Source organism: Camelus ferus, chromosome 25 (genome assembly GCF_009834535.1).
Source record: "Camelus ferus isolate YT-003-E chromosome 25, BCGSAC_Cfer_1.0, whole genome shotgun sequence".
Lineage (NCBI taxonomy): Eukaryota > Metazoa > Chordata > Mammalia > Artiodactyla > Camelidae > Camelus > Camelus ferus.
In genome coordinates, this window is record NC_045720.1 from 3,983,263 (window position 1) to 4,007,136 (window position 23,874).

The window sequence follows — 23,874 nt, forward strand, 5'->3', positions numbered from 1 at the left end:
ATGGGGGAGCCAGGGATAATTCCAAGGTTAGAATCTTAGGTAAGAAATGGAGAAGCAACTTTCCCTGTACCATAGGAACCTGTCCCATAGTAAGAGGCTCTGGGAATCACAGGGTGTTTATGCAAGCTCAGACTTGCTTGGATTTACTATAATTGATAACAGTAATAATAACTATGGATTATTATTACTGTGCAGCATTACTATTTTCAACAGTTCATTCATTAGCATTCTAAGGCCCTTGTTATCAGTGTAACTGCAACCACCATAGTATCACCCCATTTATTCCCCTGCCCCACCCCACCCCCCAGGGCAAGTGTTCTCCTTGCTCTTAGAGTGGCCGTGGTGCCAGCATTGACTGATGCTCTTCTCAGCAACCTTGCCTCCCTTTGATCTAGGCAGCCCACGGGTTACTCTTGTCCCTCCTCTGCTCGGTCCACTGTGGTGGTCACCCGCGGTAGCCATGGTAATGGGCTGTGGGAATTAGCATCCTCACCAAGCCCAGGCCTGGTCCCCTGGGGTTTCCCACGGGTTCTTCAGGAGCCCTGGTCTCCCAGACCTTGCAGAGAAGGGGTCACTGGTAATGGCTAAAGGACCCTGAAAGGGAACCTGCTTCAGATAGGGACCAGCGAGTAGTAAATAATGAAGGATCGTGAAGTTAGAATGTATGAAATTAAGCTTGCTGTGTCTCCTTTTCAATGGCGTCTAGTTGGCTTCTAATTGTAACTATGTGTTAATTCTTAAAATCAATCAAGTTGTTTTAAGTGTATTTTTTTTCAATAAAATCATATGAGAACATAAAACAACATCTTTCAGTTCATGACAGATTTTTCCACCAAAATCGTGAAAAGGTAAATCGTCTGCAAAAGCATTGAAGCTTTCCGAGTTGTCCGCAGAGCCTACCTGAGATCTCTCATGTTCAGTTCGTTCCCCGCCCCCACCTTGTAGTGCCTTTGCTGTTAACATCCTTTTCAGTTTCTTGGCCTCAGGTCTTAACTGTTCCAACTCTGCCATCTGCACATTTGTGAATGACCTGGTAGGGAAATGATCCATTTGCTATCGTTTGATTTTGTGAAATTCTGCATATGTTTCAAAATGTATAATTTCATGTAGGGAATTTCTCTGTGCTGTGTTTGCGTGTGTTATTGGATTTTGTGGCATCTGATCCACAAAGAGAAAGACTGATCAAGATGGCAGCAGTACCGGTAGCGGGAAAAGGCATCAGCGTGATGTGAGGAGGGGACATTTGAGAGGGAAATACTAGCGTATAAAAAAGCCCAGTTCTTGAATTAATCATTTCATACCATGATGGCTGTAGCTTCCCTGCACATCCAAGCAGCTGAAGAGTTCATAAAAAGTACTGAGTTAAAGCCCCATCCTCTTCCCACCCTGGTAGCTCCAAAACCTAAAACACATCCCAGCCCAAGTGGAGCCCTGTTCTCTTCCCGTTGGGAGCTGCCACGACTTCGAACTCTGATGACAACAGTAGGAAACAGCTTATTCTCCAGCTTGATGATGAACCTGAGATTCACTAACAGTCACAGGCAGAAGCCAGCTTGTCTGCCTCCAGCTGGTTGGTGTGTTCTTTCAGCACCAGGCAGATGTGTATGAGCTTCCACTTCGTGCCCTGCCTTGGACTGTTAACTGCCCTTGGGAATATACGCTGAGTCAGCTGCCCACTCAGGGTTAGGGGCCAGCCATGCAATAGAAACTCAAGAGCAGGAAATGACCACTCTTGGTCATTCATGCATTGTCTTTTGAGTGTTTATTGTGTGTGAGATAGCGATGCTGACAGACAAAGCTCCTTTCTTTGGTAGTCTATTTTCTGGAGCTCAGTCTGCATTCTTCTTCCAGGTAAAACCCTTACCCTGTTTCTAACTTGCTAGTTTAGCTAGATTCCGGAGTCCAGGATGCCAGAAGCTTTTGGCAAAATTACGTAGAAGAATCCAGGTTAGGAGTAGAAGCTCGATTGTTCTGTGAGGTTTGGACTAGATGTATGATTTTCCTTTGCAGCAGCCCAGGTGCAGGGAAACACGAACCTTGTAGGCCATTTGTTTAAATATTATCAACATCTTTTTGTTTCATGAACTTTTACTGGGTCATCACCTAGTGAAAGACATGGAGGCAAATCAGACTGCATCTTGTTTTCAGGATTTGTTTTACATGAAAATTAAGACACTTCTCCTTCAGCTATACCAAGTTTCTTTGAGGTTCAAGACCACCGTGTGGTCATTTCTGTATCCCTAAACCTTTGCCAGCACCTGGTACAGCATAGGAGCCCAGTAAGTGTATGTAAAGTGACCAAAGACTGCTGGAAAGGTATCAGTGAAGTGCTGTGAGAGCTTGCTTGTTCGTTATCCCATGTCTAGTTCTTGTCTGCACTGTTTCCGGTCTTGGGTTGGCCAACAGACACACAGAGACCACTGTCACGAGACTTAGGATGATGGCGAGCCCTTTGTGGAGATCTCCTAACGCGGCCTGGTGCGGGCTCACTCTGTGTGTGTGTTACCTGACTGAGTTCTCGCAACAACTCAGGTTATGTAGGTGCTGCCTTTTTTCTTTTTCTCCGTTTTACAAAGGAACTGAGGTGCAGAGGAGTGAAATAACTTCCCTAGGGCCACACAGCTAGTCAGCGGGGACCCAGGACGCCGACCCAGGAGCTCTGGCTCTGGGAGGGTGCGCCCCTCGCTGGTGCCCTCTGTCGCATGCTAAGCACGTTGTAGGAAGTGCCTCGTTTACCCCCCACCTCCATGTGGCATGGGCAGTAAGGAAACCGAAGCATGGTGGCCTCATGCTACTCGATCAGAGCAAGTAGGAAGCAATGTATAGGCTAGTCTAAGGGGCCTCTTAGCCGGCCAGCGAGCATTCATCTAGTCAAGAAATACTGAGTGTGCACTGTCTCCAAGGCATTGTTTTAGTTCCCAATAAACAAATAAGGTGATAAACACTAAGATGTCAAATGGAAGTAAAGGCTACAGAAAAATAAAAACAGAAAAGGGGTGGTGAGAAGCAGGGACATTCAGTTTTGGATCTGGTAGGCAGAAAATGTCTCACTGAAAAGCTGACACCTGAGTCACGACGTGGAGGAAGGCAGCATATGAGCCCTGACACGTGGAGGGTTAGACTACTGGCGGTAGGAACAGCATGTGCAAGAGCCCTGGGGCAGAAGCATGTCTGGGGCTCACTTCACACCACTTACCCGTGTAGAACTCCTCTCCCCTTTATCCATATGTACATCTCTTTATCCCTGAATTGATACAAGCAACTGTCTTCTTTATCTCCCTAGAAGATAAACCTAATTGTTTGTTTCTTGTTGTCTGCCCTGAAATGTTCCCTGATGTTAGCTGAAAATGTACACTCTGAAGGGAGACCATTTACTCTTGTCTTATGGGTAATGGGCTGGTGAATGCTTTGGCCTTTCATAAAACGTGGCTGCTGTCCTCCGAACATTTTTGTATTCCCAGAGGCTATCCCAGCCTGATGGGGAAGGCAGAAGCATCTTGGGAGTACTTGAACGGTTCAGGCAGCTGGGAAGGGGCACAGGATACAAGATCTGTGCGTTGCCTCACATGCAAAGAGGAGGTGCTGAAGATCTCTGTTCAGTACACAACAAACCGGCTTTCTGCTTTACCATCCTTTAGGGAGCAGATGGAATTGCGGGAGCTGCTGGACCGCCAGGAATCCAAGGATCCCCAGTAAGTTCCTCAGTGGATGGGATCCACCTTCGGTTTGTGTTTGGACCTTCCCAGAACCCCAAGAGTTTGCCCTGGTCGCCCCTGCCTCCTGCGGCTCACATCCCCAGGGTTTATTCACTGCTGGTTACCACGGGAGGGGTTGCTTTCCCTTAGAGCCCTGGTTACCTTGCCTCTGAAATGAAGGCTTGGATGAAATGACCTGGCAATCTGTGATTCCAGAATTCAGTTTGCAACCAGTTCAAACTGGCCCAAGGTTTAACCCCATCTCTATTCCTATTCAATGCAGTTTCCATCTGAAACAGGCACAGGCAAGCAGAAGGTGTTGGTGCTAAGCCATCCTGAGCCTGTGGTGGGAGCCAGGCAGCATGTCAGACAGGAGGTAGCCACTGTTATCCAGTTGTTCAAAAAGCAGAGTGAAATTAAGAAAGAGGAAGTCACAGGTCAAGGTACTGAAACCACACAGGTGGAGCTGGTTGAAACCCAAGGCTTTTATCTCAAAAACCAGCACTGTATTCATTGCATGAAGCTGCCAGGACCACTCTTGGTTTCAACACCATAAAGCCAAGGTGAACCTCAGTTTACCAGGCATGTGCTCACAGTCACTACATGCATGTTCCCCTAAAGGAATATATGGTCCATTATCTCATCTGACTGCCCCATCACGAGGATTATCTCCATTTTATAAATAAAGAAAGTGGGCATCAGGGAAGTGAAACTACCAGTTCAAGGCCACATGGTGAGGAGATGTCAGAGCCAGCTGCCAGCCCTGCTCTACAGGAATCCCAGCATCATGTTCTAGGTAGGGCTATTGCTAACAAACAGGTCAACTCTGCCTTGGTGTCTCAGGACCCTGGGGTCAAGAGCACTTTAGGGATCACCCAGGACATCTTCCTCCTCCTACTCAGATGGGGACGTCAAAGCCTGATGGGTGGGGTGATTCATTCAAGGTCAGATAGGAAATTGATATCCAAGTTGGGAATTCAGTCAGTTTGAAAACTCCCATTTCAGCATTCCTTCTATTACTCCACATTGACCCACTGTGTTGGAGGGTTGGGTTAGGGACTGGAGGGATGTTAAATTTGCAAGATAAGAGACACGTGGTTCTCTCTACGATCATCGACTAGTCAATCCTTTGGAAGCAGCCCACCTAGAAGTCCCAGGATGAATAAAATACAAACCATACTGCAGACAGCTTTTTATTGATTCTCAGACAAAAACGATTTCCCCAATAAAAACTAATGGACCGTTTGCCCATGGAGAATAAGATGTAGGGCCCAGATGTAAATCATTGTATTCCTAGGAATTAAACTACGTTTAATAAGACATTGATTCTGTCCTGGCGAGTTATGCCTGTGCTTGAAGCTGTCCGTGGTCCTGATATTTCACCATTAATATCCATCCAGAAAATAGCAGAAGTTTCCTTAGCACAAATGAGTGTCGGTAGTTAAAAAACAGAAGTAAAGAAAGTTAAATGGGGCATAGTAAAAAAAAGAAAAAATACACACAAAAATCTAAAACATTTCCATTGCATTTTGAATTAAACCATATAAATTGTTTGCCAGTTTTTTTGCCTTACACTGAAGGCCCTCATTTTTATTTCTATTCCCCTGAATGGAGTCTCATCATTTTCTTGTAAAAAGAACATCCACCCATTTACTATTTGTTGCTTTTTTAAAGAGTGGTTTGAGTATATATCAACACCTGTGAAGCAATTTGAATGTAGAATTCTAGTTTGTTAGGATTTTTTTGCTAATCTTTTATAGCTGTCTTGTGGTACAGCTAACAGCTATCTGTTTAGATAGTGAGTGTCTCATCTTTATCTATTTTCAATGTCTTAATTTGCATAAAAAGATCATTCTTTTTCTGCCTGAGTTTCATGGGGTTACCTAATGAATAATTAAATTATATAATTTCCATAGCAAACAAGTTATGAAAGCAGGTTTAGGAACAAACATACTGACTCATTATTGAGTCTTCAGTTCACCAGATGGGAACAAAAAATAATCTAAACAGTAAATAGTTTAGTCTTATGGGCTATATGATCTCTGTTGCAAATATTCACCTCTGCCATGGAAAGGTGACTCAGTCACAGAAAATGTGTATGCTAACAGTCAAGACTGTGTTCTGATAAAACTTTATTTGCAAAAACAGGCTGAGAGCTGGAGCTTGCTACCTCCTATCCCAGATCACTAGTGTTTCCATACTAGGATATTTGGAATAATGAGCATCCAAGAAGGAATCTAGAAAGCTCTGTTATCAATATTTAAAAATTCCTAATGGTGATGGAATTTTGGCCAAAGTTGACCAAAAATCCACCTTTCTTATTAATGTGTTTGCAGACATTTGGGATGTGGGGGAGGGTAAACATTTTTTGTTTTATTATTATTATTTCGCATCAGTGTAAGTGGCAGTATGTATAAACAATCCCGAATATTATGCAACAGAAGTCTACAGACATGCAGGTTATGTCAAATTACTATCAATACAAATGCGTAAACATAGCATTTCATTTTTAAAAAATTAAGAGCAGCCACTCAGCGTGGATATGCAGAGTGAAGATACTTTTGAGAAAAGGTTTTCACAGACCAGTGGGTGAACCTAAAACATTGTCCTTTCTTCATCAGTTCCCAAGGGTCTATGACAAAAAATTCTCAGTACCTTAATGATATGATACTGGTATCTTTCGTTTTCTTTACATATGGAAATAAAATTCAGTTACTTGAGTTTTTATTGAGTGTAACTAGTGCTTAATAAAGGAAGTGTTTTTTGGTCCCCTGATTGGACCTTTATATGACCATACATAAACTCTCTATAAATCTGAAATAAATATCAAAATTACTTGCTTTTGCTTTTCTTCGGAGGGGATAAAGTCACAACCTTTAAGAACATCTCATTTTATGTGGCATATGGATTAGAATGTGAAAACCTGACATCAGCATTTTTTATTACAAAAGAAACTGGCAGGGAATTATAAGTTACCAGGAATTCTAAAATATTCCTGGTAGAGACACAAGATGATATGAAAATGCCCGTCATGATAAAAATGATTTCATCTGATTTAGAAGTTATGGTTGACAGTGATGTGTGTTTTTGGTGAATAAAATGGGAAATGAATTAGTAATTAATGCAGTTTTGTAAACACAATCTTTCAAGGTTGATTTCATGGGGGAAAGGGATACTAAGAGCGACCACTGATGGTAAAAAGTTTGCGGACCTCTGGATAAGAGGGCCATAGTAACAAAACCACCCGTTACACGCACCCCAGTCAGTTCTTTACTTGTGTTGAATCCTGTGTACGGAACACCTGCGGGTGCTGTGGTCGGTGCTGTCAGCAGGGTCCTGAGTCTCAGGCAGTTTGGGGACAAAGTGCAGAGTTGGATCTTGACCCAGGTCTTGTGGACCCCAAAGCTCCAATATCTTCTTCCCACTGTGCCTCTCAATCTCTAGTTCTCCCTGAGTCCATATAATAAGGCCAGAATGAGTCCCAGTGTGCACACCAGCCAGCACATTAATGCTCTGTCCAGGGTGCCTCCCTGCCCTGCGGGAGGCGATGCCTGGGAAGCAGCAAGGCGGGCTGGAACATCCGCCGCTCCTCGCTGAAGCTCCTCCACCACACGAGACCAGTTCTGGGTGAGATCATTTACTTACAGAGAGCCAGTCCCAGAGAGCTAATGGTGCTTTGTGTCTTGGATCTTTTAGGGGAAAGAAGGTCCTCCAGGCCCCCAAGGTCCCTCTGGATTACCCGGCATCCCAGTAAGTGGCATTTTAAAAAATCCAGTTTCTCTACTACAAAAATAAGCAAAGAAAACTATATTGCACCGTTGTTAAAGCAAAGAGTGTTCACTAGGGGAGTTCTTGGCATTACAAAAAACTAGAAGAAAAATAGTGTTCATTAGGGGAGTTCTTGGCATTACAGAAAACCAGAAGAAAAATAATCACTAACCAAAGCCAGTCTTAGTCTCATTCTCCTTTTATGTTTACATTTGTCGTTTACTTACCTAAATAAAATTTTCATCTCTCTCTACACACGCACTTGTCAATCAACACACCATATACATACGTAACTGTAGTAAGTAATTGTGGTAATGGAAACATTTTCTATCTTCCACACTGGCATTAAATGCTCATAAATTTTACATACACTCTACCCAAAAGGGTACCATAATATATATGATTCTGTTGACTTACAAATCTTATAACTGTTTTAAAAATCTACAGTAGGTTATTTTACATGCCTAGCAGTTTTCTTCTTTCTGTAGCATGGTCCCCCAAAGTATGACCTACTTGACAGAGTACGATAATAGCTCAGGTGCTTGATACGTACTGCAAAATTACTCTCCACAAATGTTGTTCTGGGTTTTTCAATTTATTACACTTCTCAGTCGGGTCAGACTCTCCAGTACCTTAGCAGTAAGGCTCCAGAGAGCCCACACGCTGCCTCCTTCGTTGAGAAGAGATCCTCGTGTGGCTCCAGGTCTGGTGTGTGCTCCCTGCTGGGGCCTCTACTGGCCACAGCCCCACCCCGGCCCTCCACGGTGCATTCTTTTGTTCCCACCATACTGGCTTCCTTTTGGTCTCTAGAACACTCTGCATCCTCTCCTCTCCAGGCCACTGGGCCTTTGCATGTGTATTTCTGTCCACCCAGAATGCCTTCTTGTCACCTCTTTCACTGGTTGATGCCTCTCCCTTCTGCCTGGGCAAGAAGAGCCATGATAGCTTTCACACGTTGTCCTGCTGCTCCCAGGAACCAAGTCTGCCCCAGAAGTCCCCGCAGGGTCTTCTACCAGCCCCCAGCCTCCAGCCTGAGTTGCCGCGCTCCTTCCTGCGGTGTCTTGTTGCGTTGGCTTTCCCTTCTGTGCACGAGTCTCCTGACCATCCTCCCCGCTGCTCCATGCACAGGGAGACATGGTTCCTGAAGTTCAACTCTTAATTGAAAAGATCAATACTGCCTGGCCTCCAGGTCAGCCCAGCTAGTTTATCTGCTGTTAACATGGTTATGCCGGGAGCAGGCTTCATAAAGAGCTGTGGGTGCACATTGAGTGTTGGCTAGCAGCCCGGATGGTCGATAAACTTAGGTAACTGTCTATGACGGCTTCCCACCGGTGCCGGGGCGCTGCCGTTAAAGGCACTGACAAGGACCACTGCACCTTCCCTGAGCGCCTGGGGCAGCGGGAGCACCTACACCACTGGTGTAGTTCGTCGATGCTGGGTTTGTTAGCATTGCAGGTGGAAGCACTGATTCAGAGCCGCCTAGTGACTCTGCGAGGGGGGCTGGCCATCTCTCTCTGGGAGAGGGACCGCTGAGGAGCTGAGGATGTCAGCAGCTTGCCCGAGGTCACATGTGTAGTTGGTGCCAGCGGGATTCAGACTTTCCAGTTTCCACTCTGCCTTGCCGCCTGTTGCTTTCTTTCCCTGGAACCCATTCAACCCCAGTGGCCCAGAATTGGAACTGAAGTCTGTGTGAGGTCACAGTCGTTGTATGGAAGAGTCTCTTCCATCTGCACAGGGTCCTGAAGAGCAGTGGTCTCTCAGGCAGACGTGGGGCTGAGAGGGTCTTATTTAGAGCAGGAGGTGGACCAGTAGGAGGGGAAACAGGTGAGGGATCACAGCTGGATTCCATGGAAAGCAATGTGACATGCTCATGGTCTTCCTATAGCCTAGACATGACCCTTACTGTCACTCACGGAGCCCCTCCTGTGTTCCAGGAACTAAGGGCTCTCCTGCATGCCCCTCAGTGTCCTCGTCATCTTCTCAGAAGCCACACCCTCACTCCTCATGGCCGTGGTCAAGTCAACCCAGGATGCCCAGAGAGGAGCCCTGTTGTCCTAAGTTTGACCTTGTGGAGAAGTCCAGTGGGGGCTTCTTTCCATCAGTGACAATAATAATGATGCGACTGTAACGGACGGCTTTTCCACGTGTGCCAGGCACTGACCAGAGACCGACGCCAGGACCGTGGTGTCGGGAACGAACCGGGAGATGGAAACAGTTCTGTCTGCTGCATGTCAGTGTTGCTGTGCTCTAGGCAAACAGGCGTCTGTCCTTCCCTCTGTCCAGCATCTTCAGCCAGAGAACTAATTCAAGTTTCTCTTGCAGGGAGAAGAAGGCAAAGAGGGCAGGGATGGAAAACCAGGGCCCCCTGGAGACCCGGTAAGGGACTCTTAAGTGTCTCATCATTTTACACACCAAATCAGTCGTTTCTCAGAAACAGCTACAATGTGTCCGGAGCCACTTCGACCTGGGCATGGTGAGAGTTATTTTCTATGCATCACTTCATTTACTTCCCCCCAGAACCTGCCAGGCGAACACTGCTGTGCCCATTTTACAGCTGGGGAAACTGAGCTTCAGGGAGTGGAATTGTGGGCCCTTAGTCACATGATGGGCTGGTGATGGAATCGTGACCCTCACCCGGGACTCCTGTCCCTCCTCCCTCTCTCTCTCTCTTTTTTTTTTTTTTTTTTTTTTTTTACTGCTCCTGCAGCCTCAATGCTATTGATGTAGGAAGGGAAATGAGCAGGTAGACAGTGGCTGGAGTAGAAATGTGGTATCTGAAAAGCCTGTAAAACCCACAGAAGCCCGAGCTTCACCTGCCAGCTCCCGGGGGTGTGAGTTGGCCTTTTCTGCACCTTTGGCCTAGAGTTTTTGTTTTTTCTTTATCTTTAATGTCAGCTGCCCGGGCCACACAATGAGATGGACCATGTGTTGTTGAGGTCCTGGCAGCTGTCGGCTGGAGGTGGTCAGGGATGTCTATGGACTTGCCCCTATGGCCTCACAGCAATCTTTCCTTAGGACGTCCAGTCCTTCTTGACTGCATCTGGGCTCCGTGATGGTGAAGCTTCACTTCCTAGCAGCTCTGAGCTGTGGAGCCCCGCCATCGAGGGGAAGACGGAAGGTGGTGTCTGGGGCTTAGAGACCCCGGTCCTCCCCAGTGCCCACTGGTAGGAGATAGTCAGTGATGGGGGCCCCCAACAGATACCAGGCAGCTGCGAGCCGGAGTGAGGACATTTTCTAGATACTGACATGGGACTTCTCCAAGATGTATTGCTAAGTAAAAAAGCAAGGGGACAGGGCTGTGTGTTTAGCCAGCCCTATTTTGTATGAAAATGGGTCTGGGTATTCTTCTAGTGTTTACATAAAGGAACGATGGGAGACTCCAAAGATACCAAGAGACGTAGGTACCATCCATGGAGGTAACTGAGGATGGGTGGTCCTGAGCAGAAGGGACTTGTGGATGCAAAAGCAACTTTGTACTCCTTGGTGTATTTATTGTCATCTTTTTAATGTTTGGTGCCCTGTGCATGCAGTGCTTACTGATAAAATTAAATTAAAATATCTTATGCTAAAATTATGACCACAACCAGAAAAAGAAACTGGCTTTGGATGCTGGCTCCGCTCCATACAGGCTTTGTGACCTGGCATGAGTCAAAGAGCATCTCAGGGCTTCCGTTTCACTTCCGATAGAATGAGACCAATCGTGGCAACTGCCAGAGCTTCTGGAGAATCAAACGACGTGAGAAAGTGGTTAAACACCTCGGGCTTATCTAACTGGTAGTTAATTTAGTGAGTTGCTTTTTCCAGCTGCCCTGGTTTTAACTCTGGGCGAGGTTAGAGCTGTGGGGCCCGTGGAACCACTGAGTGGAAGCACGTGAAGGTTTCTACAGCGAGCTTTGTGCGGCCGTGACTGTTACGACTTCCTCTGCATCTTACGCAACTTGCCAGAAGCACCTTCTTTATCATTTTTCATGGGTGGCCAGATGCTGAAACTGGAATTCACTGCTGAGAGAAAAGGAAAGAGCTTACAGCAGCGAGCAAAGTGGAACCTCGTCTAAGCTGCTGAAGGCTGACGCCCAGCAGAGCACTCCCCTGGTGGCCAGGTGGCAGGTCGCCAGGCGGAGAACGTGGGAAGGGAGAGAGGGGCAGACGTGCCCACCGTGGCTGACGGCGACCGCGTGTGCACCGAGGGCCGGGGTGCTGAGTGCCTCGTTACATTCTCCGGTGTGATACCCAGAAGAACCCGACAGGGTGTGGGTATCACTGTTGGCCCAGATGAGGAACTAAGGCCCAGAGAGGTTAGGTAGGCTGGCAAAGGTCACTAAGCTGGTAAGTGGAGCATCCAGGACTCACATCCTGAAGGCTGCCCTTGGGGCTCAGCCCTGCATAATCAGTCTATTTATGGAAGATCCTTTCCAGACAGACCTGGCCCCGGCATTGGGCACAGACCAAGGTAAGACCAGGGCTGTTCTGGGTGAGCAGTGGTTAAGTCAGCATTAGAGAAGGCAGGGCTGGTTCTGCTGCAAGAGGAGGAGGCTCGGCAGCTCCCACCCGGTGGGCATCCCAGAGCTCACCAGTCTGTTCATTCTGGGTGCTCAGCGTGGGGCCGTCCTGACTGTATCACTCTGAGCTGCTGGGAGGGAAGTTGGCACAGGAATGAGTGGCATCAGAATCCCCTAAGAGCAGGCCTGGACACCAAGATTTGGAGGCAGATGGAGTATTTGGGAGGTGACCGAGGAGCCCGGACGGGGTGAGGAAATGGAACAAGGAGAGAAGGAAAGCCACCAGCAGGCTGGTGAGCCAGACATTCCACTGGGCAGCTTGGGCCCACTCCCCCGGAGCCCATCTGGGCGTGTGTGAGGAACCCGCCTGCACCGCTGCTCCCGGCCCTGCCAAGGCACCAGGAGGCTGGGGAATTTACCATCAACATCAAGCCTTTTTGACGGAAGATTGCTTGTGGAGGCAGGAACTCCCATGCACTTGGGCCTCAGGCACTTCAAAGTCAAGCACCCTGAGGGCCATTCTGTGCACAGCCTTCTGCCTGAGCAGGGGCTGCTCCGCAGAGTGACGGGAGCCCTCCCGGGAGCCGGGGAGAGGCGGCCGGGAAATGGCACCGGCTGCGGGGAGTGGGCGGTCACTTTCCACTCTGACTTACTCCTCTAACTTCCTGTAGGTTAGGGACACGGGAGGAGCGCCAGGCAGGTAGTAGCTAGGCAGACAGATGCTGGATGGGTGGAGAGAGACACAGATAGAATGGCGAGAAAGGCAGCTTTTAGAGCTTCCTGTTGCATCATTTTTAATAAGACATTTGAGCATCAACTATAGTGTAGGGTGAAGTATGGAGGCTCTGCAGCCAAAATGCCTGCCTTAGAACCCCAGCTATGTGACCTTGAGCAGGTCACTTAACCTCTCTGTGCCTTCGAGCTTTGCCTGGAGGAGAACAGAAGCGCCTCCATCATGGGTGGTAGTGAGGACTCGTTGACACCACTGTGTGACTCCCTCGAGTTGTGCCTGGCACGTGGACCACCCTCAGCAGTGGCTGGTTGTTACCATTTTTTTGCTGGTGTCTGGCCAGTGACGGCCGTGCCGTCTGACTGTGGGACAGGAGCCAGACTAGGCCTGTATACCCTTGATCACAGAGACCCATGACGGGGAGATTGTCCTGAATTTACAACTGAGAAGCAGATCCAGGGAAGGGAAATGACCCCCCACGATCACCCAGCTAGACTTGGACAAGCTGGGGCGGAAGGAAGAGCAAACCTGGAAGTCAGAGCTTGGTGCCTCACCCTCCTCCTCCCTGTAAAGTCTCCTCTAAATCCACGAATGCTCTTTTCCCTCTCTTGTCCCCCTGTGGACCCCATCTGACCCTCAAGGTTGTAAGCTGTGAAAATGAGGGGGATGATTTTGGGGAGTAGGCATGCCCTCCTGTTACAGGGAGGAGGGGCCAGCATGCTGCCATCTTCCCATCGATCACACATGCCTTTTCATCCCCTTTCCCTGATCGTCGTGACCTTCCCCCATCTCTCATCACTTCATCTGGACTTCAGCTCCCAAGGCTCCCATTGGCTTTTCTTTGCTTTGTTCTATCCAGGGGCCATACCAAGCTGCTGGTCGCGAAGAATTTTAAATAGCAAAAGTGTCCCAATAACTTCCGTAGCGTTAAGAGAAGACGGTATGGGCTAAGGGAGGGGTAACTGCAGGCCGGCTGTCAGCAGGCACCACTGCTGGGATGAGAAGAGAATCCTTTTATGTGTTGCTGGGATTCAGTCTGGCACTGCCATTTATTAACTCAGTAAAACTGTAACTCCTCTGAGCCTCGGTGTCCCCATTTGTAACATGCACTCTTCACTAGCTGCCTTGAGGTGGTTTTGCGAGTCTATGTAAGGATATTTCTAACTAGGACAGCTGCATAATTTCTCATCCAGACCAGAACACTTCTGAGAATAAAAAGGGGTCCTGTGGATGAGTGTTCCAGAGATGACACTTGCACAACCAGCACCGTCCCAGGAAAACCAAGAACGAAATAGGCTGGACCACACCGTGCTGACTTTTATGAACGAGAATGGACCAAGTGCCATAGGATAGGGCTGGAGGAGGGCAGAGACTGGCTTGTGGGAATATGATACTGGGAGGCCCAGGCAGCCAAGGACAGGAAGATCCTTAAAATGTTGTCCTCAAGTTCTTCTTTTCTTCTTTACTCTCAGGGCAAAACAGGAGAGCCGGGGCTGCCAGGACCGGAGGGCGCCCGAGGTCCCCCTGTAAGTGCTAAGTGTGTGTGTTGTCCATACAGAATAAGCCATGAGCCACTCGGCTGTGACACAGTGGTTGGGTTCTCTGAGATTGCCCGGCTGTGGGTTCCAGGAGTATCTACATTGTGGTCCCAAGGCATCGGTACAGTGTCTGTGCAGTACATTCAACTCTTTCACAGGCCACTGCTGGAGAATGTATTTTCAGATTGTAGCCATTGTTACCATGTTGTTCTAAGTTTTCCTTGTTCTTACCCTGTCTGTTACACTTTTAATGGACTTCCTCTGGGTGACAGAACCTAAAAATGAGACTTAGTTTAATTTTGAACCCTTTCCACACTAAAAGGGTTTTCCCCAATTATAAAAGTAACTCATTCTCATTGCATGACAATAACAAATGATGATGGTAATAAAAAAGAAAAAAATAAGAAAAGCAATGTTATATAGAAGAAAATAGTTACTTGTAGTTCTACAACACAGAAGTTACAGTTCTGTTAATGTTCTAGTATGATTCTTTAGTCTTTTTCCTACGTATGAAATTTGACATGTGTATATCTAAGTCTGTGTCTGTCATTCATGTGTCTAATCTCTATCTAGCTGTCGAGTTCTTTATTATATGGATAAACATATACAGACACCATTTCTAGAAAAATGAACTGTATGTATTTTGAGTTGTTGGGATTTTGTGGTTTTTTTTTTGCTAAATGCTTTACTTTCTTATAATTTCAAAATTGTTATCACAAGCCCTTAAATTTTCTTTTGGAAAAAATATAATTTTTAATGAAAATCAAAATCCAATTATCTGGCAAGAAGTAGGAGATCAAATGCTAGTTCTATTTCTTTAATGTGTTTTTCTGTTAAAAAAATCAATAACTTACCTGGCTAGTATTATTCAATAAGGAGGAAATTAAACACAAAATAACACTTTACTTTTTCCCTAAATCTCCTTGTTTTTCACTTGATTGCACCGGAAGAAGAAACCTAAGAATAGGGAATGCCACCTCTTATGGGGGATTAAAACCCAGAATTCGTGTTTGGTTTTTGTTTTTTATTTGTTTTTACGATTGCTTTTGGTTTATTGGAGGGAGAGGGTTGTTGTTTTTGGTTTTTGGTTTTTTCCCTTTTTTCAGCCAAGGAGATCCATTTACTGGGACCTGTGTTGGGGAAAGACCCATCTCTCAACTGAGAGTTGTAAGGAATCCTACTTCAGTGCAGGGACAGAGGTTAGAGACCCAGGCAGGGGAATGAAGACCACCCCCTTGGCTGGCATGACATGAGTTAGAGGTGTGAGCTTTGAGGTGGACAGACCTGGGTTCAGCTTTCACTTTTCATTTGTTAACTTTGCGACCTTGGTCAGAGGACCTTTCTGAACCTCTGTTTCTTCTTCTATGAAATGAGCATCAGAATAGCTCCCACTTCTATAGGGTCGTTGTGAGTACTAAACGAGAAGATGAAACATGTAAAATTCCCAGCCAGGTGATAGGGACATTGTACGTGGCTCCCTCAGTTGGTGCTTTTGGCCACGATTATATGGGAGGAGAGCAACCAGTCTCCCTGCCTCTGAGCTGGCTGGATTTGGGATTCTAGTGTCTTCAGGGAAGATGCTGGGACCCAGGCAGGCCCTGTCCCCCTCCAGGGAAAGGGCACTGGCCTATCTCAAACAGTGGGGGGCACTGTTTTTCTCTTTTACAATCCTCACAGCAGCTCTGCAGAAGTAGCTTCTACCCCCATTTTACAGCTGTGGAAACTGAGTCCCAGTGAAGAGAAGGAAAGCACCCAAGACCCGCAGCTAGAAAGTGGGGTGCCGTGGTTCCGTTCCAGACCCGACTCCAGAGTCAGCCCTTTTCCTCGAACTTACTAGCATAGAACGCCCCTTTCTGTAGGTTAATCCCGTGAAGCTCTGCCAGGTGTGTCTTCCTACCCTCATCTCACAGGCGGTGATGCTAGGACTCCGAGGGGTAAGGTGACTCTTCTGAGGTCACAGTGGTTGAATCTGGAATCCATTCTGAGACGACGTCCTCTTCCTCCTGCTCCTCCTCCTGCCCCTCCCAGGGTCCGGGAGTTTCCCTCTCCGCTGCACCACCCTGATCCCACCCTGGGGAAGGACCTTCAGAGCCTCCCTCCCAAGACCACCCATTCTCACCCCCCAAGTGGGGCGGAATCACACAGCACGTCTGCAGGGTGCTAACTGCAACCCCCACAAGAGCGGTGCCAGCCCTGAGGGCCGTCTTCTCCCCGGAAGGTCTTCACGTGCTTTCTGAAACCAGGAGAGAAAATCGGGAGTTAGGGTCTGAGAAGGGCCCTATCAGGCCACAAACTGCTGCCTCCTTGAGTGGAGTGTGACGTGGAGGGGTGTACGCTGTAGTCAGACAGACCCAGCTTGGAGTCCTGCCTCCACCACTTATCTGTGATTGGCCTGAGCTCCTCATCTACAAAGTGGGGAAAACACAGCCCATCCTGCAGGACCTCCCTGCGCTGTGATGGGAGCACGTGTGGTGACCACGGCAGGGACACGGCCGGGCTCCGCAGATCGGCTCTTCCTCTTTCTCCTACAGCGTTATCCCTCCTCCCTCCCTCCCTCCCCTCCCAACCCTCTGCGGGTGGCATTTGTGCGACAGGCCCTTGCAGCCCTGCCCACATGCAGAGTGCCCAGGAGGAAGGGCCTCGCCACCCAGGCAGTCACCAGGGACCTGGCCCATGTCTGGTGCCAAGCAGGGCCCCGCGCACTGCAGCTGGTCACGGACGAGGGCAGTCAGGAGAGGCACAGAGAGAGGGCTCTGGGTTCAGCTGGGCCATCTCGCAGGTGTCTGTCCGGTCCCGAGCTATCAGCCTGATCTTTGGTGGACTAACTTCATTCTCTTCTTTCTAGGGCTTCAAGGGACACATGGGCGACTCTGGCCCCCCTGGCCCCCGGGTAAGTGGGCATCTCTCCATCAGGCCATCCCGGGTGCACCTGAGCTGGCCCTTCTAGCCGGCCCTGGGCCTGGCCAGGGCGCCGTGCTGTGCCGCCTGAGAGAGAACAGTGGCGTCACTGGGAGTGTCCTCCTCGTCTAGTGTTTCTAGACATTTCTCCTGGGGACCAGACCCCGACATACAGCCACCTTGACTGAGTCAGCCTGGAGTCTGGTGGGTCACTGTCGGCTGTGCTCCCCGCAGACCTGCTGTCACGAGTCCTGTGAGGCAAGGGCTATTACAAGGCCTGCTTTACAGAGGAGGGACCCGAGGCCCAGAGGCTGTGGGTGGCTCCCCTGAGGTCCCAGAGCTGATGTGTGCAAAGCATCGGCTTTCCCCAGATGGCCTGGGTCCTGTCTTCTTCTCCATTATCTTCCTCCATCTCTTCCACGTGCCCCAAACAGAAGGGATCTCAGGGTCCACCGGTTAGCCCCCCGCCCTAACCACGCTCTGTACGACGAGGAGAGAGCTGAGGTGCAGAGGGCCAGGTGGGTCAGCAGGTGAGGAGGTAGAATTCAGGCGGTTTCCTGACCATTCCACAGGTGTCTCCCTGCAGCTCAGAGAGTCAGAGAATGGCCCAGGATGCAGAGCCGTCCCTGGGGCCCCTGCTGACCCGGCCCAGGGTCAGGGCTCAGCGGGGCACTTTCCAGTCCCCCAGGGGCTGTCCTCCCGGCCACCTCCTCAGATGCTCCAGGACCACCGCGGCTGAGACCGCAGGCATTCTGCATCTCCTCCTAACAGCACCTGTTTTGTTTCTGCTTCACCTCCTAGGGAGAGCCTGGTGCCATGGGGCCCCCTGGCAAGGAAGGGTCACCAGGAAAAGACGTGAGTCTGGGTGTCCTGTGGGGCCCGGCCGGGCCTGTTGGGGTGGGAGGGGGTGTACAGAAAGTGCTTAGTGAAGGACCAAGAGATGCCCCCAAACTGGACCAGGTGGGTGGTGCCACCTTGGAGGGACTCACAGGTGAATTCAAGGCATCTGTTGGTGGTGTCTCGCCTGCCGGCAGTACGGGCCGTGGAGTTCCAGACGAGGCCCTGGGATCTGGACTTCCACTCAATGGCTGGTGCCTCTGCTGTGTGCCAGACAAGGGGGCTTTGCTGAGTCAGCCCGGAGCTCTCTGTGGGCATCAGTGATGTGCTGCTGGATCTGGCCTCAGACGGACGTGAGCGGCGTTGCAGAGCCTCTCCCGGATCGTTTCCCCACCTCCGATGTTCTGTTGGCTCAAGAACCCATCACGGCTCCACTGCCGCGTGCTGTGGGGCTCTGTGTGCTCCCCGCCTGCTCCCTGACTTGTGGCCTTGGGATCAGGGTGGGGCAAGTCATCTTTACCCCCATCTTACCGATAGAAGAAACCAAGACCCAGAGAGATCAAGAGACTTACTCGTGGTCACACAGAGAGCCAGGGGCAGGGGGAAGCAGCAAGGAGCCCAGACCCACCGGCTCCGCACCCCGCAGGCCAGGGCAATGGCCTTGGCACACGACACCCCGCGGGGCCGTCCGACGTGCATGCACACAGCGCGGCCTCCCTGGCAGCGGGCGCTTGGCCAGGGGCATGAGCACAGGGTCCTGAGGTCCAGAGCGGCCCCCTGCCCGCCCCCTTGTGTCGTCAGGACCTGCCTTTCTCCGCTGTGAGGTGTGCTCCGCCCCCTGGCCCCCGGTGTGCATTGTCTTCTTGGATGATGGAGCCGCAAAGGACCTTGGGAGAAATCCCATCTATCGCCTGCTGTTCCCCAGCAGTGGACTCCATCTTACAAAACCAGCCTAGAGCACGGAGGGCCCGCATGCAGTTAAAAGCAGAGCAGCTGCCTTGGCCCGGGGCCGCAAAGGTGCCTCTTAGGCGCTGCGGGGCTGTTGAAAATCCTGGTCGAATCAATCCCTCTTTTTATTTTTTTAATTTTATTTTATTGAGTTACAATGTTGTGTCAATTTCCAGTGTAGAGCGTAGGCTTCCAGTCATACATGAACATACATATACTCATCATCTCATTCTTTTTCACTGTGAGCCTCCACAAGACCTTGTATGTATTTCTCTGTGCTACACAGTGTATTCTTCTCACTTGGATTTCAGTAAAGGGCGTGAGAGGAGCTCCCCAGGCGGGAGTGTACGTGGGCTCAGCTCACCCTGCGAGGTCAGGGACAGGAACCTGGGATGCGAGGTCAGAGTGCAAATGCTTTCTTCCCTCCCTCTCAGCTGTCTGACTTTTCATTTAAAAATGCCATCTTCTAGAGCGTTCTGCCGTCTCATTTGTGTAGGAGCATGACCAAGCTTGTTGTCTCATGTATAACACGGGGAGAATTATCCCCATGTCAGGAGGCTGCCGGGAAAACCACGGAGGTGGTGGCGGTGAACCGCTCCCGCTGCGCCCCCGGAAGGTGGGCTCTTCCTTCCCGTGGTGACTGAGGCAGGAACAGCTCCAGGTCACTGTCCGGTGACTCAGGAGCACAACTCCAAGAGCAGTCCTCTTCCCTGTTTCTCCCCTGGGTTCCAGGCGGAGCCCCTGAAATCCCTGTGGGACCAGTGGAAAATGTCTAAGCAGGTACCTGAGTCAGTGAGTGTCGGGGCGGGGGGGTGGTTCCCGCGTCTCCTCGTCTGCTGGGAGCAAGCTGATCCACACGTGGCCGGAGGGGTAATTCATGATGAAGCATCTTGGACGCTGCTGCTGGTTCCCTCTGGGAACTGGGTGAACTCTGGTCCATGTTTGGAGCTGCGCCTCCATCGTCTTCCTGTGGCAACTGTGATAACTTGACCTCTCTCTGTTCCAGGGTGACGTGGGACCCACAGGGCCACAGGGTCCCCAGGGACTGAGGGGCCTGCCGGTAAGTTTTGCTTTGGGACCAGCCTGCTCCGTGCTTTGGCAAGGCCTGTTCCCATGGTGGTGTTTGGTCGGTTCATCCTGGTGTAGCCCTCTGGGTTGTTGAAAAAGTGACAGAATGTCTTAGCAGTTGGTAGATAGCTGCTGCCCTGAGCCCCACCTTGTGGCCCCGCACACACTCCCAAGGCTCTCTTCTGGGACCACCTCCCCACAATCCAGAAACTTAAAAGCTGCCCCCTGGCACGGCAGGGGTCCTGTGGGACCTCCCCTCCAGTCCTTCTCCAGCTTTAGGACGTTCTGATGTTCGGGGCACATTCCTTGTTCACTCGAGCTATCAGAGCAAAGAACTAGACAGGGAGGGGCTTGAACAACAGAACTTACTGTCTCTCGGTTATGGAGCCTAGAAGTTCAAGACGTTGCTAGCCTCACGTTCTGTGAGCTGGAAGTCCCAGGTCAGGGAGCCCGCGGAGCTGGCTCCTCCTGCAGGAGAGCCGTCCCGTGCCTCTCGCAGCGCCTGGTGGCTTGCAAGTGATCCCTGGCCTTCCTGGGCCTGTAGAAGCATCGCCCTGTCTCTGCCTTCATCTTCAGTGGTACTCCCCCTGTGGGCGTGTCTCTGGAGCAACGTCCCCTTTTTATAAAGTCACCGGTCATTGTATCAGGGCCGCCCCACTGCAGTATGACCTCCTCTTACTGAATGACGTACGCATTTCTGAATGAGGTCAAGTTCTGACACGGGGGGAGTCGGACTTCACATGTGGGTTGGGGCTGAGGGGACCCACCATGTGGTTAACAGATGTTTTGAATATTATCCCTGCTCCTTTATGCACTTAAGCAGGTCATTCTCTTATCCAAGAGCAGACTGAGACAATATGGGAGAGGGAGGTCGGAAGCGGTTACTCACATTCCTAGGTCTGTGCAAAGTGGGGTACACACCCTCCCACAGGGGCTGCTGCGATCTGCGCGCCTGGGTGTGGGCACGCGGACGTGATCTGCGGGGATGGTGCAAGGACGCATGCGGAATGGGTGTTACAAAGCAAAAAGAAGGCTGCCTCCTCATCCCCACCTCCCACAGAGGCAGCCGCTGTTAACAGCATCTTGCGTGTCTCTGAGAATATTTTCAGTACACCTACTAGCATATAGACAGAATGCACAATTGTCACACAGTTTTATCTTTGCAGCTTGCTTATTTTGCATAGCTTGTGTGTATGTGTGCATATTTTGAATGAGTAATGGAATAAATGAATGAGTGAGCTTACAACTCACAGGCACATGAACTCATTCAATTCCACAACAATTCCATACTCGTAATATATCACAGACTCCTTTTACAAGTTGAGAAGCATCCTCTAAGTAACAAGGTGGTTTTCTGAGAGCCATGCTGGTGTGAGTCACAGCTCTAAGTGTGAAATCAGGCCCTCCACATCCCGCAGCCTCGCTGTTCCACCGTCCTGCTCTGTAATATCCTGGCCGAGAGTCCTGGCAGAACCCTTCCTTCTGTTTCTTCCACCAGGGTAAGAACGGACCGCCTGGCTCTCCAGGAGACCCTGGCACTCCAGGGAACCCCGTGAGTATGGTCCCACTGCTGTGATGGAACCGGGGCGAGCTTTGGAGGGTGTGTGGCCTGTCTCCACCGCGGGGGGCATCAGTGGGAAGAAGCGGTGTTTGGACCGTGGGACTCGGCTGGAGGCCAGCGGCTCCAAGAAGGACCTCTTTCACAGTTTAAAATGCATGTGATGAGGCACTGCGCATGCTGTTGTCTACGACCACAGGCATCAACAGGGCAGGACTATTTAGACTTTAAAAAAATGTGTGATCAGGTTGCACGGTGGTTGTCTGATGTTTTTAGAGGGTGGAGGGACAGGGGAGGCCAGCTGCCCCTTACCAGCTCAGCAGGGTCAGCGTGTGTGGTGGGATCGGGTGTAGCACAGACCTGGCTGAAGAGGGTCTTCCTCCTGGTTAGGAGGCAGGGGTGGGGAGAGCACTGTTGCTTCTCGCCACTGACAACCAGCAGGTAGAGGAAGAGGGTGGCACGAGTCATCAGCAGAGTCCTGGTCTCTGGGTCGAGGATCCAAGGTGTGGGGTTCAGGTCTGCTCAGTGCGGAGACGTGGAGGGGAGCCCAGGACTTTGATGGGTCCAGGGCTGCGTAAGTCAAGCCTGACCACTAGTCTCCTCCCGGCCCAGCCTTACTGCATATTTATTTGCTAAAACTGGCACCCTTATTGAGAAGGCCACCCTCATGGTGTGCTGCTCAGGCAATCATTTCACTGGGCAGCGGGCAAACCAGTCTGGCCGGCTCACTGTGGTCACCATGGAAACTAGGGTGACCCGCTCATCCTGGTTTGCTGGGAACCTTCCTGATGGTCGCCCTGAAAATCCTGCCTCCTGGGAAACCCGCCATCCCCGGGCGCACTGGGACCTCTGGTCATCCTAGGAGCCCCATCTTCCCACTGGGCCGGGGACCGCCGCGTGAAGGAGTCTGACCCCTTAGCACGTGTGGTGATGTTCCGTAGGAGCCACAGTGTGAGTCCTGTCACTGCTGCTGGGACGCTGCAGCCGGGGCCAGACTGGGCCAGGCTGGGTCATGAGGTGGACCCATCCCGGGTGCAGAGCTGGCCTCAGAGGAGGGGGCCGCCTATGGTGGCTCCCCAGAGAGGCTGAAGCTGAAAGATCCCCAAACACTTTTTCCAGAAAGTGGTCCTACCAAAGCAGGAGAGTTGCTGGCGACTGGGAAGAGGAACTCTGCCTCACTGGGAGGTCACTGGGAGGGAGGGGCCCCCAGCACATCAGGGTGGTTGGGTTGAATGTTTGTCCCTTTTTATTTCCGTTGCCTTGAATGGAAAAGCCTCTGACTCTTTACAGGAAGCTCTCCTCCTGCCCCCCCGCCCCATGGCTGGGGGTCCACTGCCCCCCGGGTCTCCCCCCAACGCCCCCCTCCAGTACAGGAGAGGGCTGTTCTTCTGCTTTGTCCATGTGTCAGGCCTTCAGGGTACAGAGGGGTTACACGGTTTCTGCATCTTCTTGAGTTGGCCCTGGACCTTGAGGAATGAACCCCATCTCCCTCTGCAGGGCCAGAAGGGCACCAAGGGAGAACACGGCAGCCCGGGACTCCCTGGCTTCCTGGGTCCCCGTGGGCCTCAGGTAAGCAGAGCATCCCGATGGGGGCCACAATGCCTGGCTCTGGGTGTGAGGGTCACGTTCAGCACGCTTCCTACCACCTCCTGCGTCCTCAGGCGCACCTGCTCTGCTTTGGGCGCTGTGACCTGGCATGCGGTCAGAGTCGCGTCGTGGTTTGGAGGACATGGGAGCGCGCTGACTAAAGCGTGAGCGCAGAGGTGACTCCTGCGCGGGGCGCTCGGCTCCACCGCCCCCGCGGCCCCTGCTCCTTGGCTTCCTCCCTAGTCAGGCGGGGATGACGGCAGCGCCTGCCTGCGAGGACTGACCCAGACGACTCTGTAGTGGGGGCAGCAGTGGCACCCTGCCCACCGCTGACACTCAGCACCTGTAACCACGCGAGGTGACCATTGGGGGAGGGGGGCCCTAGAACTTCAAGGATCCTAGAAGTGGTCCTAAAGGTGACCGAGGCCGGGCCGGAGGGTCAGACCAAGGTGGTGGTTTATTCAGGGCCACATGGTCAGTTTCTGCTCCCGCTGGTGCTGGAGTCTAGCTCTCCTGAGTGACAGCTCGATGCAGAGAAGCTGGAGGTGGATCCTTGCCAGGTGTCCGGGCAGAGGGATGTGGAAGGACGCCCCATGTCCAGCTGGGCCCCCTGGTTCCTTCTGCACTGGCCTGCTGACCGGTGACGAGTGTTGTATGAAACACCCAAGAGTAGATGGTCTTCCCACGTTGCTGTCCTTCCCCCTCCAGCTGAATTCTTGTCCCTGAGGGGGACCCACAGGCCAGGCCC

At 50.8% G+C, this 23,874-nt stretch overlaps 1 protein-coding gene across 4 annotated transcripts in view; it reads left to right on the top strand.

Moving 5' to 3' along the window:
• COL22A1 (collagen type XXII alpha 1 chain) overlaps positions 1–23,874 on the top strand; it is a 214,286-nt gene that overhangs the window by 176,727 nt on the left and 13,685 nt on the right. For all 4 annotated transcript variants that reach the window (XR_004315107.1, XM_032467724.1, XM_032467723.1 and 1 more), the window contains 9 exons: positions 3,639–3,692; positions 7,392–7,445; positions 9,786–9,839; positions 14,165–14,218; positions 17,076–17,120; positions 17,930–17,983; positions 19,920–19,973; positions 21,480–21,533; positions 23,037–23,108. Coding sequence is in view for 3 of the 4 variants with exons in the window: in XM_032467724.1 (XP_032323615.1) it covers positions 3,639–3,692; positions 7,392–7,445; positions 9,786–9,839; positions 14,165–14,218; positions 17,076–17,120; positions 17,930–17,983; positions 19,920–19,973; positions 21,480–21,533; positions 23,037–23,108 (495 nt within the window). In the remaining variant the exon portion in view is untranslated. The remainder of the gene's footprint in view (positions 1–3,638; positions 3,693–7,391; positions 7,446–9,785; positions 9,840–14,164; positions 14,219–17,075; positions 17,121–17,929; positions 17,984–19,919; positions 19,974–21,479; positions 21,534–23,036; positions 23,109–23,874) is intronic.